The 17,503-nt window shown below is 46.0% G+C and overlaps 1 protein-coding gene across 1 annotated transcript in view; it reads left to right on the top strand.

Annotated features, from left to right (window-relative positions):
• Nucleotides 1-17,503, top strand: part of LOC138503122 (neurofilament heavy polypeptide-like) — a 159,939-nt gene that overhangs the window by 107,771 nt on the left and 34,665 nt on the right. Inside the window, exon 5 of the mRNA XM_069622640.1 lies at nt 11,006-11,212. Within this exon, the coding sequence (XP_069478741.1) occupies nt 11,006-11,212 (207 nt within the window). The remainder of the gene's footprint in view (nt 1-11,005; nt 11,213-17,503) is intronic.

Below are 17,503 nucleotides of genomic sequence, written 5' to 3'. Positions count from 1 at the left end.
TATTGGATGCATTGTTCGGACGTCCAAAAAGCATCCAATAGTGCACCCCTGCACAGATCGAGTAAATTATAAAGATGTGTAAAAAGTAACACACGCTGAGTGAATTACACATATTACTGCTCATGAGCTCGTGTACAGATCTCAAGGTCCACCTATACATTGGTTTTTATATCAGTACTTTCATTTTATTTGGTGGAACAGGTGTACACATTAGCACTGCTGCTGATTAGTTTGCACTTTTTGTTCTTTTTCCCCGACGATACTTCATCTATTTCTTTTGCTTTTCTTGTCTATCCTTCTTGTATATAATAAAAATGAAGACTTGCACACATTTGTTTGGAAGAGAGAAAGATTAACGTTCACCTGAACACTCTCTGGTAACGTTTTCTATGGCTTACATTTGTGTTATGAATTGTGTTGCTGGAACTTTTGCTGTGTTCATGTTGATATTCGGGATTTATTTAGGATGTAGTTTTATATGGGAAGGTCCTATAAAAAGGGGGGGGGGACAGGGAAAAGCTATCAATATTGCCAATGTTTCCCAATTATGTCAACAGTGCTAATATCTCTACATCTTATGGGGAAACTGGGGAAAACACTGCTTTAAATCGTTTGATCGCTTGCACGTGTGTCAGGATTTCATGCACTGTGCAGCACAGGGGGCCACATTTTCTGCAATTAAGCAAAAGGGGTCCCACCATGGACATGCTGCTCCAGCTGCACATCACCAAGAAGTGCAGTGGGCACTTTAGTGTTTGTAGACACATATAACTGTTTCTAGAGATCTGATGATGGGTTTCATGCAGTAATTCAGGTTTAACACTAGTTGTTTGTATTGGTATTTATTTGGGAGAACGGGGATGTGAATCTCTACCAGAAATGACTTCAAATAACACATTTACTGATGGCGCAGGCTTTCCCTGGAACGGTGTATGAACGAAAGCTCAAAATGAGAACAAGTGGTGAGCAAGTTGGGGTTAGCAAAGTTGGATAGAGACCAGGGATAAAATGAAAGCACCTGGAGATGCCTGAGGTGTGACCAAAACTTTGGGATTGAGGTGTCTGCTGCACTTACCACCCCCTATGGTACAAGGCAAGTGAGATCCCAATACCCTTGTTGGCTATGTGGGAGTTAAAGCATGTAACTGAACTTCCTGTTAGATCAGCTGGTTTGGTTTCTGACCCCAAGTATCTGAAGTCTTGGCTGGCGAGACCAGAACAGGATGGCCCATCCACATAGGTGTACACCATATAAAGAGCCCATCTTAAACTGGCAAGACTAAGCCCATGGAGCTCAAGGGAGTGGGGGCCCTGCTTGTGGTAGGTGTGGCAAGGCTGCATGAGCGTATGCCAGGTGCTGCGTTCCGAAGTGGGATGTCACTGTGGAAAGGCTGCAGTGTCAGCTTTGTGAGGAACTGAAAGGAACTGGCTTCAAAGACTGGGAAACCGGCCTGGAGGAATTTCCCTTCTTCCAGAGCCCTGCCGGAGGCTGGTGGGAAGTGAGAGCAAGTAGAGACTGACGCAGAACCCAGTTGGCATGTCGTGTAAGTGGATCTGCGTCCGACTGACTCGCTGACCTGCTGAGAAGTCTTAGGTACACGTTCGTTCCATGGAATCTGGAGGACGGAAGCAAGGGTAATGCGGGGAGTACCGTAGGTGGGGAGATCCTGCAGAAGACTGAAGGTGAGCCAAAAGAGACACCAAGGCAGGAAAAGCCAAAAGACCCCCAAGGCAGGGTGAGCCCAGAGAGGCTGGGAACCGAAATGCCCCAAGGCTGGGTGAGAAACCCCTATTTGGGGAGAGCCCAAAGAGACACCGAAGTAGGACTGCCAGGAGAAACCCCAGAGTGTGGTAAATAATGGAAAGCCCCAGAGTGTGGAACGAGAGCAAGACTAGGCCGAAGGGGAGGGGGGGGGGACCATCCAGGAGTGGGATGGGGAGACAAGAAATGTGTAGTGCGGGGCTTGCATTGCAAATGACCATGCAAGTCATGTAATGCTGGTTGGTGCTGGAACATTGTGTTCCCACAGATTACAGTAGGAGATGCAGGATGGGAGATATTACTGGAAGGATGTCATCCCTCGTGCTCTCCTCATCCCTCTTGCCTGTTACCCTGTAACTGTGATAAAGCCAACTTACCTTTGTACCTGCTGCCTACTGCATGATCCCTGCATCCGGTTTACCATTCCTAAGTCAGGACACTACAAATTGGCGATGAGGTGTCAAAATACATGGTGAAATGCAGAGTCAGTGGAGAAAATTCCATGTTGATGAAAGGCAGAGCCTTGTCAATGGGAGGAGTTGTGGAGATTAAATCAGGAGCATCTGTTGACGTGCATCGTTTGATGGTGACCCTGGGCAGAGCGACGGTACCACTGAAGATGATGCTCTCCCAGGAATCAGTGCTGACATTACCCCAGCGACATTTGACCGGTCAGTCCCTGAGTACTGTTGGGGCATGGCCTTGGTGCATTTCTCTGTGCATGGCAAGAATCCTGTGTGTATGGTTGAAGCATGGCACATGACTTTATTATCAATGGACGCCTCTGGCATTGATAATCCTTTTTGTCCATGGCGTTGCTGCAATGTGCAGCGTGAACATCACAGTTTATAAATGCTGCTGTGGGAGATTACATTTAAATGGAAAGTACTGTGCGCTGTCATGTCGACAGTTTCTGAGCCACCGGGTAAAGGAATCCCCATGTGACCGTTGGTAGATGGAAAGCTCCAACCTGTTCCAGTTTCTATAAAATGATGACGTCAATGTTGTGTATGGGGGGGGGGCACGTAGGCTTGAGGGATCTGGCGATGTTTGAACCCATACCGTTGGAATTCCGGCATGAGGATTTATGTTTGTCATCGGGAGTAATCCGGATAGGTCTGTGTAAGCCTGCGTTGTTTTTGGAAGTTGACGTGCAATGTCAATGCACATCTTGCATGTTCTCCGAATTATTTACACATCGGTCTTCGCGGCAGGAGAAATGTTGTGATCTGTGTTCTGGGAGCTATAAGGATCAGCATCCTGCTATTGACTTGGTGTAATGGTTGTGAACTGGGGGTTCTCCCATCCCTTTAAGATGGGTTAGCAATACCTTCCTGATGGGCGGTGGATGCAGAGTTTACTCCAACATCAATAATAGAAACAACTCGGGTAGTTGGCAAAAGTTTTTTTAATATCAATGATCTAAAACAGGGCCTACAACGGACATCAACAGACGTCCCTCATCACGATCTCTCTCAAGACTTCTCAAAGCATTTCATTAAAAAATCACATTCTTTATAGTAAAAAATTTACATAGGCAATGTTTAACCTATGTATCACTAACGTCACCCTATGTGGCAAACTACAAAAACCTAATGGTGAGTGTGATAGGTTCTATAAGGATCATCTAGGTATACGATCCATACTCGTTTAGGGCAGTGAAACAATGTGATTTGCTTCTTTCGAATCAGGTGGGTCAACTAAGCCCTTTCCCAAAATGTCACTATAAACCTCACTAAATATATGTTGTCTCCCTTGATCATGTGGTCGTCTATCATTGGTTATTTTCTACCCTCAGTCAGTCCCTTCCCATCCTACGTTATCAGCACACAGGCTGAGAGTCCAGTTGCAGATGAGCTAGTCTTCATTGTAGCTTCCCACCAATTAGCATATCCATCATTACCTCAGTGGTCTACTGACAATTGGGTATTTGAACTCAGCCTTGAACATGTTCCTTGCTCTGGGGAATTCAGGGGAGTGAAGGCATGCTTTGCCTTCGTGCGTTGGTGTGACCATCATGCTAGTCTAACTTGTTCTCCCCACGTGACTAAAGACCACGAAATTGAGCTTTCAGTGTATTAAAATACTATTCTTTAATAAACCTCTGTCTTGCTTTTGTCCATGCCTTCTGAACAGAAGCTTTGTTCTTTCATACTATTTGCATCCAATGTCGGCTCACCCCAGTCTGATATGGCCTTGGCTTCTTGGCTCATCCAACCTCGCCTTTCTGAGTTTTGCCTATAATTCACTTGTTTTCTAACTGCGACAAAATGAAAAAGCGGCCTTCCTTCTTTTGCTCAGCACTGCTATTGTGCTTAGTGGGAACATCCATCTTTTACTGACATCTATACATATGTATATTGTATACGTTGGCGCATGCCGAACTCTATTCACTATAAAGCTAGCCTTTAACAATACTTCATCTGCTTGCATTTCTTTGCATGTGTGCACGTGTGAAATAGCTTGGTATCTTCATTATTTCTGTAGCATAAGTTTCTTCATCTGGATCCCAAGATGTCATTTATCTCAATACTTTCTTGATGCCTTATTGTCTGCATTCTCTAGTCTCTTCTCTATACGTCAGCTTTGCTCTGTATGAAGTCCCTTCATCATTAATATGCTCTTTCTTCATTCTGATGACCATCGTATTGCCTTGTATGCAAGTATTTGTATTTGTATTTTATTTATTTCTATAGCGCACCAGGCCCAGGGGCAACCGGGCGCTTAACTTAGTTACAACAAGATGAAAGCATGACACGGCAATGTGACAGAGTATTACAGAATTATTACAGGACGATTTACAAAATTTACAAAATATACATTCAAACGAATACCGATAAGGCAGTGATTTACAGGATAGTTAATAATGGATGCAGAGTAGGTCAAAGTGCAAGTAGGGCAGTAAGCTGGTGTTAGCAGTCTTGGGCGGATAGCCAAGCTTTGGTGAGGTATTTGAATTTCAGGAAGGAAGGTTCTGCTCTGAGGTCGTTGGGGAGTGAGTTCCAAAGTTTGGCTGCCAGGATGGGGAAGCTGGTTCCACCAGATCTTTGGAGATTAAAACGCGGGATGTCAAGGCAGTTGGCTTGGGCCGCTCTGCGAGGTCTGGTAGAATTGTGGAAAGAGAATCTGTTTGCCAGGTAGCGAGGGGCTTGGTTGTGGAGGCATTTGTGTGTGAGAGCCAGGGACTTCAAGGAGATGCGATGTGGGATAGAGAGCCAGTGCAGGTTGCGCCTGGTGTCAGAGATATGCTGGCGCCTAGGAATGTTAAGGGCTGCTCTGATTGCGTTATTTTGGACAATTTGTAGCTTGTTTAGGTTGCGGAGATTAGTACCTAGATAGAGGGCATTACAGTAGTCGACCTTGGATAGTACAAGGGTCCTGGCCAAGGTTACGCAGTTGGCAGTGGTTAGGAACGGGCGACAGGCGGTGATGAGCTTGCAAGTATGCGCTGCTGCAGATGAGACTGCGTTGGATTGTCTAGTCAGGGATAGGGTTGAGTCGATGTAAATCCCTAGGGTTTTCGTGTCCTTAGCAATCGGGATGGTGTTCCCATCAATGGTGAAAGACTTGAAGGCAGGGTCAAGTTTAGTGAGTTTTTGTGGTGAACCAAGAATGAGGAGCTCTGTCTTTTCGTCATTTAGGCAGAGGCCGTGTTGGGCCATCCACGCTTGGATGACCTGGTAGATGGCGTTGATGGCAAGGGAGTCAGTTATGTAGTCTCCTGAGATGGGGATTAGTATCTGTGTGTCGTCAGCGTAATTGGTGTACGTGACGCCTAAATGGTCCAAAATATCAAAAAGGGGTTTGGTAAACACGTTATATAACGTGGGCGAGACACAGGACCCTTGAGGCACACCACAAGAGACCGGAGCGGGTGGTGCGGCCGCAAGTGGGGAGAACACGCGCATAGATCTATTATCCAGGAAGGATCTGATCCAAGTGGCGGCATTTTCTGAGAAATGTGCGGCTGTTTTGAGGTGATGGCAGAGAATTTTGTGATTGACAAGATCAAAAGCAGCAGAGAGGTCCAGGAGAAGTAATAACGCCAGTTTGCCTTTGTCTTTGAGATCTTCGATCTGCGTTTTTAAATCAATAAGGGCGGTCTCAGTGCCATGGCGAGGCCGGAAGCCTGATTGCCTGAGTCCCAGAAGTTTATTTGATTCAAGGTATTCCTGAATTTGAAGGTAGGCCGTGCGGTCAAGGATTTTTAGTAAAAAAGGTACAGTGGTAATCGGTCTGTAGTTTGTGGGTATGCTGGGATCCAGGGTAGGTTTTTTCAGAAGCGGGATAACCCATGCATCCTTAAGATTGTCCGGTACAATCCCAGAGCTAAAGGAGGAGTTGATGAGTGTAGTGATGAATGGTGCTAGGTCGTGAGCAGCTTCCTTGATAATAGGTGCAGGACAAAGGTCACCCTGACAATTGGAAGGTTTAAGGCTAGTGATAATCTTTTCCACTTCGAGAATGGAGAGTGGAGAGAAGCTAAAAGGAGTCAGAGAGTCTGTGATAGAGAGGTTTATGGTAGGTATAGGGATCTGTATAGGGTTGGATTGAAGGCTAGATTGTTTGTTGTTGATTTTAATTTGGAGAGTGGCAATCTTACCTAGGAGAGCTTCTTGGATTTTGGAGCACCAGGTGCTATCTTTGGTACAAGTGTCAGGTGGAGTAACAGGAGTTTCAAGTTCTTTTAGGATTTTAAACAATTCTTTGGTGTTAGATTTGGCTTGCTCGATGCGTTTGTTATATGTGTCTTTTTTTGCCTGGAATATAGCTTCCTTGTAATTAAGGGTGGCCAGGAGTATGCGTGATTTGTTAGCTGGAGAGTGATTGCTTCTCCAGTGGGATTCTGCAATTCGTTTTTCTTTGCGTAGTGCTCTGAGATGGGGTGTAAACCAAGAGTTTAGGTGGGCGCGAGGTTTAGATTTTCTCAGTTTCGAAGGTGCAATGGTGTCTAAGGCTGTAAGCATGGCCCGGTTGAATGTGTCGACCAGGGCCGTAGGGTCAGAGCATGAGTGATCCCGAACATTGAGAGCTGGAAGGAGGAGGGGGAGGAGTCTATCGCAGGTAATGTTGCGTTTGTTACGGGTGGCCATAGCCGGGGCAATGTTGTGAGGGAGGCTGATAGGTTTGGACTCAATATTGAATGTAATTAAGTTGTGGTCTGTCCAGGCGCACTGTTGATTAGAGGTGATGTTGATGGGACAGTTGAGGGCGGCTAGCCAGTCAAGGGTTCTACCCTTGTTGTGGGTGGGTTGGTTTAGGAACTGCGTGAATCCAGCATTAGTGAGGATGTTGTCAATAGACGAAGCAGCAGTGTCCTTGGGGTCGTGGAGGCCTAAGTTGAAATCCCCCAGTATCATGACCTGGGAGGTAGCTTTGGTGTTGTGTGTGAAGATGTTGGAAAGGTCCTCCGCGAAGGTGGATAGTGGGCCGGGTGGCCGGTAGAGTAGATGGAAGGTGATAGAGTGGTTGGGTGTGACAGCTAGTTTAGCTGTCAGTGCTTCCAGAGTGGAGGAGTGATGTGTGGCTGAGAGGTGGAAGTTCAGAGAGTTTTTGTAGATGATGGCGATGCCGCCTCCTTTAGATAGGATGGGATTACGGTCATGTCTGATAATGTCAGGAGGGATAGCGAGGGAGAGAAGAGGACCTGAAGCTGGGTGGAGCCAGGTTTCAGTGATTGCTATAAAGTCGAGGTCAAGGTTGAGGATCAAGTCAGCTACTTCTAGGGCGTGGGCCGGGAGTGATCTGGCGTTGATTAGCGCGCCTTTGATATTGTTTAAGTTAGGGGAGTTGGAAGATGGTGGTAGATTAGGTGAAAGTGTAGGTGGTGACAAAGGGAGAGGCAGTTTGATGCGGTGAGCTAAATGATGGGAGGCGTGGGTAAGACGCGAGCCAAGTCTAGCATTTCTCGAGGAGATAGAGCAGGGTAGGTTAGGTAAAGGTCTGGTGGCGAAGTGCTGGATCCAGAGGGCTGGGTTGTTAAGATAAGGGTTGGTGTGGTGAGCGTGGGATGGCATAGTTGAGGTGTGATGCAAGTAAGAGCGGTAGATAGGGGTGGTGGTATGGTATAGTGCAGTGCAGCCAGAGTGCAGTATAAGGAGGAGGAGGGTAGGCAGCAGTCTGGTAAGTAGGGTATTGAAAGAGTACAGTGGTGAGTTTGCAGTAGTTAGACTGTTGGTGGGGGGCATGTTGACCTAGTAGAGTCTAAGCGCGCGTGGTCTGGTAAGGAATGCGAGGGCGATCATATGACAATTACACAATAACAGTAGTCTGTTAGTGAGCAGGGGCACAACACAATTGCAGTGGTCAGTTAGCGACCATAAGGCACAACACAATTGCAGTGGTCAGATAGCGACCATAAGGCACAACACAATTGCAGTGGTCAGTTAGCGACCATAAGGCACAACACAATTGCAGTGGTCAGTTAGCGACCATAAGGCACAACACAATTGCAGTGGTCAGATAGCGACCATAAGGCACAACACAATTGCAGTGGTCAGTTAGCGACCATAAGGCACAACACAATTGCAGTGGTCAGTTAGCGACCATAAGGCACAACACAATTGCAGTGGTCAGATAGCGACCATAAGGCACAACACAATTGCAGTGGTCCGTAGGCGACCATAAGGCACAACACAATTGCAGTGGTCAGTTAGCGACCATAAGGCACAACACAATTGCAGTGGTCAGATAGCGACCATAAGGCACAACACAATTGCAGTGGTCCGTAGGCGACCATAAGGCACAACACAATTGCAGTGGTCCGTAGGCGACCAAAGGGCACAGCCAGTAGCAGTCATGAGGCATAAAGCACTAGTGGCTGAAAGTGACTGAACTATTGAGAGGTGGCAGTAGCGCATAGAGGCAGCGGAGTTGGAGGCATAAGTGTAAGTAGCAAACAGTTATCGAAAGTGGAGAAAACCAAGTTCAAATGTTTGTGATTGCGGAGTAGCAGAAGACATACCGGAAAGCACAATAGTGTAGACTGAGGGTATCCCCTCTACTCACAATGGATTAAAGGACCAAGTAGACACTGGCTCCTCGGCTCAGGAGGCTAGTGCTCCTGCCCCTCCTCCGTGGTGTGCTGCTGCGGCTGGAGCGGTAGGTTCAGAGTTCCTGGCCCCTGGCTCCTGTGGCTCCGAACAGGCTCTCAACAGGCCTTTGTATGGCCTTCGTAAGGGCCGCCGGCAGATCCGCCTGCCGGCGGATGTAGTGGCGTGGATAAGCGAGGCTTAGCCTCGTTGTGGCGCCGCGATGCGCCCGGAATGCGGGGGTCAGGCAGGAAGTAGGACAAGGCCAGGCAGGCCTTCGATGCAGCTTACCAGCTGTTGCGGTTTCCGACGATGGGGAAAGGGCTCCTGCCCTCTTCCCTTGGATGGGGGGACGAAGTGAGGCCAGGCAGGCTCTCAACAGGCCTTTGTATGGCCTTCGTAAGGGCCGCCGGCAGATCCGCCTGCCGGCGGATGTAGTGGCGTGGATAAGCGAGGCTTAGCCTCGTTGTGGCGCCGCGATGCGCCCGGCATGCGGGGGTCAGGCAGGAAGTAGGACAAGGCCAGGCAGGCCTTCGATGCAGCTTACCAGCTGTTGCGGTTTCCGACGATGGGGAAAGGGCTCCTGCCCTCTTCCCTTGGATGGGGGGACGAAGTATGTATGGTTTCCTCAATGGGAACCTTGTTTCCCAGATTCTCCTAGGTATCGGTATCTTCATTCGTACTGCAAGGGTTTCACTCTGGCATCCTACATATAGCTGCTGTGGGGGTGATGGTGGGGGTACTGAGCTCCTTCTCTACAGTTGGGCCTGCTCTGGATGACAATGTATGCACTTTCTTGGTATTTAATGAGAGCTGCGTGATCATCATTGCTGAGACACACTCGCTGATGCCAAGGACGGAGACAGGAAGGACAGCCAAGAGACACTAGAGTAGGGGTCAGAACTCAGCCACTATGCCTTTTTATTCAAGCAATGGCCAAAAGCATGGTTTTGTTAACATGTGCATTTTCTTTGTAGTGGTAGGGAAAGGCTTCATGTTAGATTAGCTTTCTGGACCGAAGACGTAAGGCGTGCAGAGCTAACATTCCATCTTGTAGTCTCCTGATTCCGACATTCCAGAGAAGTTTATGACAGGCCTGCTGATTGGTTGCTCTTGGACCAAAATGTCTGCAAGTGTCCAACTTCAATATTTCGCAAAGTCCATCCTATGGACCTGGGGGGCCAGAGAAGCCTAATTTTAAGGGTGCAAGGGACTGACGCCTGTAGATAAAATTGTAGCAATTGGAGAGTTTAAAATTTAAATTGGTGGAGTGGTATGCAGTTTTTAAGTCTACAAATGCCTTCATTAATGGATTTGTTTATAACCCGAGTTGTGAAACCGTACCTTTTCTTATGATCGACTTGCATAACCGGTCATACTTTGAGAAATCATCCTTGAATTAATGAGTGCCTAGAAATCGATATCCTGCTAAAAAGTTGACCAATTAAAAGAACGTTTGATTTCCCCATTCTCAATGTTCTTAAACCTACAACGTATCAACAAATGGTACAATTTTTAAATAGCCTTTTGTAAACCATGTAACATTTGCCTTTTCAGTGGAATTTCTAATTTCAAGTAAATTATGTCTGTCTATGATGCGTGATTACTGGCTTGTGCTGAGAACTGAAGCAGCCCTCTCATTGTTTTTTGATTGCACATTCTGCAACTTTGTGTAAATCTAAAATGTTGCTACTATGCATAGCTACAGGTTTGTAAATCCCTACTGATGAGGTCCAACCAGACCGAAACACGTGTCTGGGGATGCTGTTGGTACTCTTGTGCAGAGGAGAATTGCCTAGCATTTCGGTGCTGGAGTCCACCAGGGTAGGACAAAGATTGATATGTTTGGGATATTTCTTCTCTGTGAAAGATAGTGAGCTAAAGACTCTGGGTAAGTCTCTCGTAACCAGGACTAATGTCTGGCAGAGAGACTCCCAGGAAACCCCCTTGTCAATTTCCAACACAGTTGTTACACATGTTTTAAGAGTTCGTCAAATTCTGCACATGTTTAAAAGATCAAGCTGTTTTTTTTTTTTCTTGTTTTCTTTTTTTGCACCAAAGCTGAACTCCCTTCTTGTAGTCCCACAACGGTTTCCAATCCGCGACTCCATAAACTGCTCTTTAAAATATCATCATTTTTGTAAGAAGGAAGCTTGTGTGCTTGTTAAAATAATTTTTTTTTTTTTTCTCCTTTTTAATTTGTTTTTTTTAGACTGTATCCAATCCTGAAGAGGATCCCAAATCGCCTCCTGAGGAGCAGCCTAAAAAGCGAGGTCGAAAGCAGAAAGCCGGGGTGATCGTTTCTGCAGTACCGGTCGTGATCAATACCTCTCCCACCGTCGATGATCCTGCACTTATGGACTCTATAGAAGAGAAGGAGTCTATGGATGACCTGTTCTGTCCAACAGACGAGGAAAAGGTGGGTTGGGATCTACGTGAGCATTCAATATATCCTTGTAGACCATGATCTTGTACACAACAATCTTTTGCAGGGTCTGTTCTTTAAAATTCTTGCTCAGAAGTCCATTATTTGGCACCATTTTCTGATGATTTTACATGATATGGGAATGCACCTGTATTCCTCCCTTAAATCCCACTGCAGAAGAGGGACTGTGCTTCTGTTTTTAAGTGTGAGGATTTTGCACAGCTTAATGAAAACCAACATACATTTAATTGACCAACTTTCACGACTATTGAGAATCTGGGGAAAATAGTTTTCTATTAATCATGGCGTGACTTTGTCATAGTCTAGACTTTTCCCGGGCACCGGTGAGGGCGTTTCACCATCTCCTTTGCTATATGCTTTTCTAATTGAACATTTCGCTTTTGAAATGCAGCATCTGCATTATATAAAGTATTAATTGGGTTCATGGAACAAGGATCTCCCTTTATGGCAATGATTTACGGCTGTACATCTCAGGCATCCCAAACAATACTGGTGGTATTGAATATTCTCCATTATGGGTTGGTAGTACAAGAATAAGTCTGAATTTTCCCTTCTGTTATAAAAATGTTACCCCTAATTGGAATAGCCCTTTTACAATCCAAAGGGAAACATTTAATTATTTGAGGGTCTGGACACCCTTGGATAACAACCAATTATACGCCTCTAATTTTGGTAGTGTAATCCAGAGGATTAAATTGGGTTTTAGAAAATGGGACATATTGCCGTTCTCGCATACAGGCATGATCAATGCCCAAACACACTAATAAAACATCCTTCGTTCAGATATTCCTATTCATATGCTAGGGGCGGTCTTTTGAGAAGTTTATATTTTATTCTAGCGCTTCATTTGGAGTAAACGAAATGTTAAAAACAAATTACTTTAAAAGTCGTAATGGGGTGGGTCTTAGCCCTCCCATAATGGAGATCGTTCCACAGGGCGGCTTATATGGGGATAATCAAAATATTGGTCAACCCATAGGATTCTCGGCTTGGAAAAATATTGAATCCTGGAAATACATCCATTGGACTGTACCCCAATACATGTGTACCCTGGCATAAGGTCCCATGCAAGCTGAAATCACATAAGTGGCTATACTGTAAGAGTTTGTAGGGGAAACATTGCAAGATTGGGGCATTCCCTTCAATCAACCCACCCCAATCTCCTGGTGAAATCTTGGATTCGAGATACTTAATTTGGCATCTCTAAATGTATATTCTGATGCAGACCATCTAGGGTTTGAAACCCCCTCTAATAGTGGTTTTTAAACATTTTAGATTGACTACCTCTTAGATTTATAAGTAGGGTTAAACGCCAAGGTTGACCTAGTATTGCCTGCAAATTGACAGCCAGAGACTGAATATCCCCATACTAAACCAATGTACATGTTATTACTCCCAGGTAATGCTTGGATGAGAACTCTGGTGTTATTTTGGTCCCGGGGACTTTCATATACATATTGATTGGATGGAGTTTATGCCTTTCTGGTACTTGCTGTCCGTATGTATTTATTTTACTTAGACTATGCTGTATTAACCATGTGATACCCCCTCAAAAGCTATTTTCAATTGTTTTGAAAGAAACACCCGACTATTGGCTGGTGTGTCGAGCACTGTGCCCAATGGGCCATATGTTTTGGTCTTCCCTCAGAGTGAGACTGGCATGGTGTAAGGCCAAGGTAGTGTTTAAATTGAACCTCCTGAATCGCCAACCTACTGGCTCTTGGTCATTTTATCCCATTATTGAATATTTACGCTGTGAAGAGGCATGCAATCATACAGTGTCATTAAAGTGTTAGGGACGGATAGGTGGGAGAATGTAACGAGACCTGTTTTGGCAGAACGCCACCCCTCCCCCAAAACCACATTATAAGTAAATAGAACTCCAGTTCTGCGTCGTTTCCTCTGCACCACATTTCCATCAGTTGACCTGATTTTTATTCTGGTCTTTAGTTGGAATTCTTATGTATTGATTTCTCAAAGTAAGCAAATGTCCAAGTGCGTACACACAGGCATTCTTAAAATTGCAGTTATTATTTTTGTCAGTTAAAAAAATAACAATCAGCAGCATAAATGTTAGGAAATGGGGGCTATCATCCAAGGGCCAGAGAGGAGGTTCCAAATGCGGCAGAGACCTAAACGTGTTTTGTAGTTACCTGGAGAGGATGTAGGAGGTAAAGGGGTGCCAAGAGAAACTGCTTTGTAGGTAGTTTAGTGTGCAACTCGGTGTATATATGCACTACAGAATTGTGCGCCATCCTAGAAAACAGCAGCCATCTTGCAATCCAGGCCTGGCATTGTGCTACAGTGAGGGCAGTAGGCCCAGGCTCGTACCATAGAAATACGTGTGTGAATGTAGAAGTTGGTTGCTGCTTGGGCAGCAGTGGGAAAGGCCAAATCCACAGGGATTCATGTAACTCATTGTCTCATACTAACAACACCTGTTAATCAGAAAGAATGCACCCTACAAGGGCATGAGAAGGCAAAGAGATACCTGTGAGCAGTTATCCCATGGAAGGAGGGCTCTGACCTCACTCCGTCCCACCCACCCAGCCACTACCCTGATTTATAGTACCCAGGTGCCCCTATTTCAAGACCCAACATTCCAGAGTACAGGTCAGTCCCAAACCACCAACCATAAAGATGTTGGACTACCAATCTGTCATAAAAGATCATAGCAGAAAATACCAGGCCTCTGTGACGCATCTAAGCCTGGTGTGGGAAGAACTGGAACAGTGCTGACTCATCTGGGATCAAGCAGGGGTTTTGTAAAATGGCGTGACCTCACAGTATCATCTCTACCCATGTCTGCAGAACCAGCTGCACATTGGGCCACAGATGGAGAGTGCAATGTTTTTCTGTATTTCTAAATTTCTAATGTCCAATTAAGCAACTTAATTGGTCATTAGGAGGCACAGCAAACTTCCCCGGGGGTAGAGAGCTTGTGGCCTCAGCAATTGAACAGGTTTGGGCGGGTCCCAGTGGCCAGAAGTGGACAGAAAGCAAAGCGATGAATGGGCACACAGTTGCAACTATTACATAAAGGCCACGGGAGATTGCAGTATGTACCCTGGGCCCAAATTGACAAGAACAACTTGATTAAAGTGCTCCCACCACTCACTGCAGAGGTTGGGAAATGGATATATGCTTTCGAGAAGCAGACCGCTGGGATCCCTCTAGTTGCAGGAGACCTAAAAAGCTTGCTTGTAGCACTGGGGGTGGGGGGGGGGGGTGAATAAAGCTGGTGAAGTATGGGTTACGGCGGGATATACAGGAATTAAGCTAGATGATGATGTGCATGATGGTGCTCCCTTAATAATCTCACACAGGTGTGGGAAGCCTTGTGGCAAACATACCCCGACAGGCCGGACTTGCACTCTATTATGCACTATACAATGGGAGATGATCCCGCTCAGTACATTTAGAAGTGCAGGTGATGTGGAGAGAGGAAACGGGAGACAAGTGGGATTGATAAGTTCCTCTTCTTTTTTGTTTTTGATATTTTGTTAGTGGGCATCGAGGTGAAAGGGTGGGCCGAAATGCAGACTATAATTATACACCACTGTAAAAAAGAGAGGGAGAAGGAAACACCCAAAGGTTGGAGGCGGAAGAAGTGAAACTAATACAGAACAAGCTAGCAAAAATAGCACTTGAAGGGGCGGTAGCAGCAGTTAAACAAACTGAGGCGCTAGAACAGGCAGCAGCATGGACGGATGTAAGAAGATCAGCGAATCTTCAAATGGAGGGCAAGGGCAATGGAATGGTGGATCACAACAGCAGTATTCCAGGTGGGAGTGGTATCAAGGAGGTCAGCAGCGTGGAAGAGGAGAGGTTAAATTGGGTGGGGGGCTTGGAGGAATGGTGCAGAGAGGAGTATGACCAACTCGGTGTAGGCAGTTTGGTCATTTCATGAGTGAATGTAGAAGTAGGACTGGTGAGGCTATAATCCATATGCCTCTACTGGCCCAGAGCAACAGCAACACTTCCCTGTGGCCACATACATACCATACAAAATACTCCAGGCATACACACAGTTGCCCCCACAGGTGCAGCTGCCTGCCACGTCCAATTTCCAGATGCAGGCGACCTCACAAAACCAATTGTTGGGGCTACCACGTCTACCCATAACACTGTCCTCAATCGGGCGCTGGCACCATATCGGGGAGTGAACATTGTGGGAGGAAACCCATTCATGTTCCCAGGTACCAATACATATTCTGACTAGGACAGCCCACAGAAAGCACTTGCATGCCCATTCCTGTCCATGGCTACCCACCCTGATGAGGAACCCTTGGTGGGCACGGAGATGGTTAACTAGCAATTCATCTTTATGGTCGACATGGGTGCCACCAAATCATGTATCAGTTAGGGAAAACTGCCCTATATCGGGTGATCGACAGACAAGGCTTCTCTGGGGCCGTCACCACGGTTGCACACACAGAAGTAGGAGGGATGTGTGCTATGATAGCAATGGTGATCATTCAGGCCAGGGGAGGAGAGCTGCTGGTTTGTGGCCTCCCTGTTGAATCTGATATGTACGTTTATGGAATCACTATTTTTTTACCTGACACAGTGCCCCAAATTGTCAGTGTGGTGGTATGTACCCTACGATTTCATCTTCATGCCTGTTGTGACCCCAGAAATTGTGGAAGGGACTATGCATTCACCAAATCTACAGGGCTTGGTGTCTGCAAAAAGGATTGTTGTGGTTGGAACGGATTCTGATGGGTGCGAGTGGAGCACTGTGTTGTGCATTGATAAAACTGTATTTTTGAAAGAATGAACAGATGCACGAGTTGTTGTGAAGATTGGGCTGATGGAGAAATGGTGTTGGCTGTTTGTATTTCCTGCAAGATTACAGTGTAATATCACAAAGTGCAATTTTCCGTGATAGCCCTTCTTGCCCTGCCCTCCTTCACTGAGATGATCTATAGCAGATCATAGAGAGGTTATGGACAACCAGTGCCCACAATGTGGGAATCTTGCAGGGAGTAGCACCAGTGCGGATAACACTCAAACAAGATGCGGTACTGCCACAAGTAAAATAAAAAAAAAAACTGTTCAAGGAAGCAGAGAAGGGAATACGAGACACCATTTCCGCACTCATAAATTGGGGAATTATTGTGCCCTCTACCAACCCATGCAACACAGTGATCAAGCTGATTAAAAATAAATGAAGTTGGAGAATGGTTTCAGGATTGTGCAGGCAGTTTCCTGTAGTTCCTAATCCTGTGACAATTAATTTTACTGTGGTGGATTTGAGGAATGCCTTCTTTTCGATACACTTCCATCCAGACTCGCCATGCCTCACTGTGTATATGCATGGCGGAATGCAGTTCAAACACCCAAGCCTGCGACGGAGGTATTGCAAATTTCCCAAGATCTTTAACCGAATCTAGCACGCTGATCACAACCATCATTCAATCTGTTGATGATCTGCTATTGTGCAGTAACTGTGAACAACGCTGCCAGTGACTGTATCCCTTATCCCAGCTGCACAATAGTGACAACGTGGACAGAGCATAGCTGTACTGTATTTGGGCAATTGATATGTGCATGGAAAGAAAATACTGAAACGCTCTGCATCAGTGCGCAGTGCACCCCAGCCTCAAATGGTTAAAGAAATGCAGACATTTCTTGGGCTGTGCAATAATTGCAGAGCATGGATTTTAGATTATGCTACATACACCAGACCCATGCTACAGGGACTCCAAGAAGCGTGAAGATGGACAAAAATATAGTGGGGAAGAGGACATGCTTACCAGTTTCAATGAACTGAGAGGTTATCTGTACTGCACCAGTGCTAGAAAACCCCTGACAATACCCTAGAGTTCTAACCATTTTCTTACTAATGGCCAAATGATGACTGCGGTGCTCACGCAGAAAAGCACTGTGGGCCACAAGTCATTGGCCTATTACAGTGGAGTGCTAGATTCAGTTATGCAGACCAGTTCCCTTGCAAACAGGCGCTTGCGGCTGCAGCATTTGCAATTGAGAAAAGCTCTGCAATTAACACTGTATGTGGCGCATGCTGTATTTGCCATTCTTGAGTGGTCTAAATCAACTCGCAACACAGTGGGCATCCGCATACAAAGTCATTTGATCCAGCCATGCTTGCACACAGTACGATACAAGACTGTAAACCCTGCCACCTTCCTCACAGAACTGTGCACCGACACGTACCTTGCAGAGCATAACTGTGTGACATTCAAAGTGGAAAAAGAGGACAAAGCAAAAGGCTGCCCAGTTGGGGTGTTCTTCATTGAC

This window comes from Ambystoma mexicanum, chromosome 11, assembly GCF_040938575.1.
Source record: "Ambystoma mexicanum isolate Mex_15411 chromosome 11, UKY_AmexF1_1, whole genome shotgun sequence".
NCBI lineage: Eukaryota > Metazoa > Chordata > Amphibia > Caudata > Ambystomatidae > Ambystoma > Ambystoma mexicanum.
This window is presented reverse-complemented; position numbering and strand designations above follow the sequence as displayed.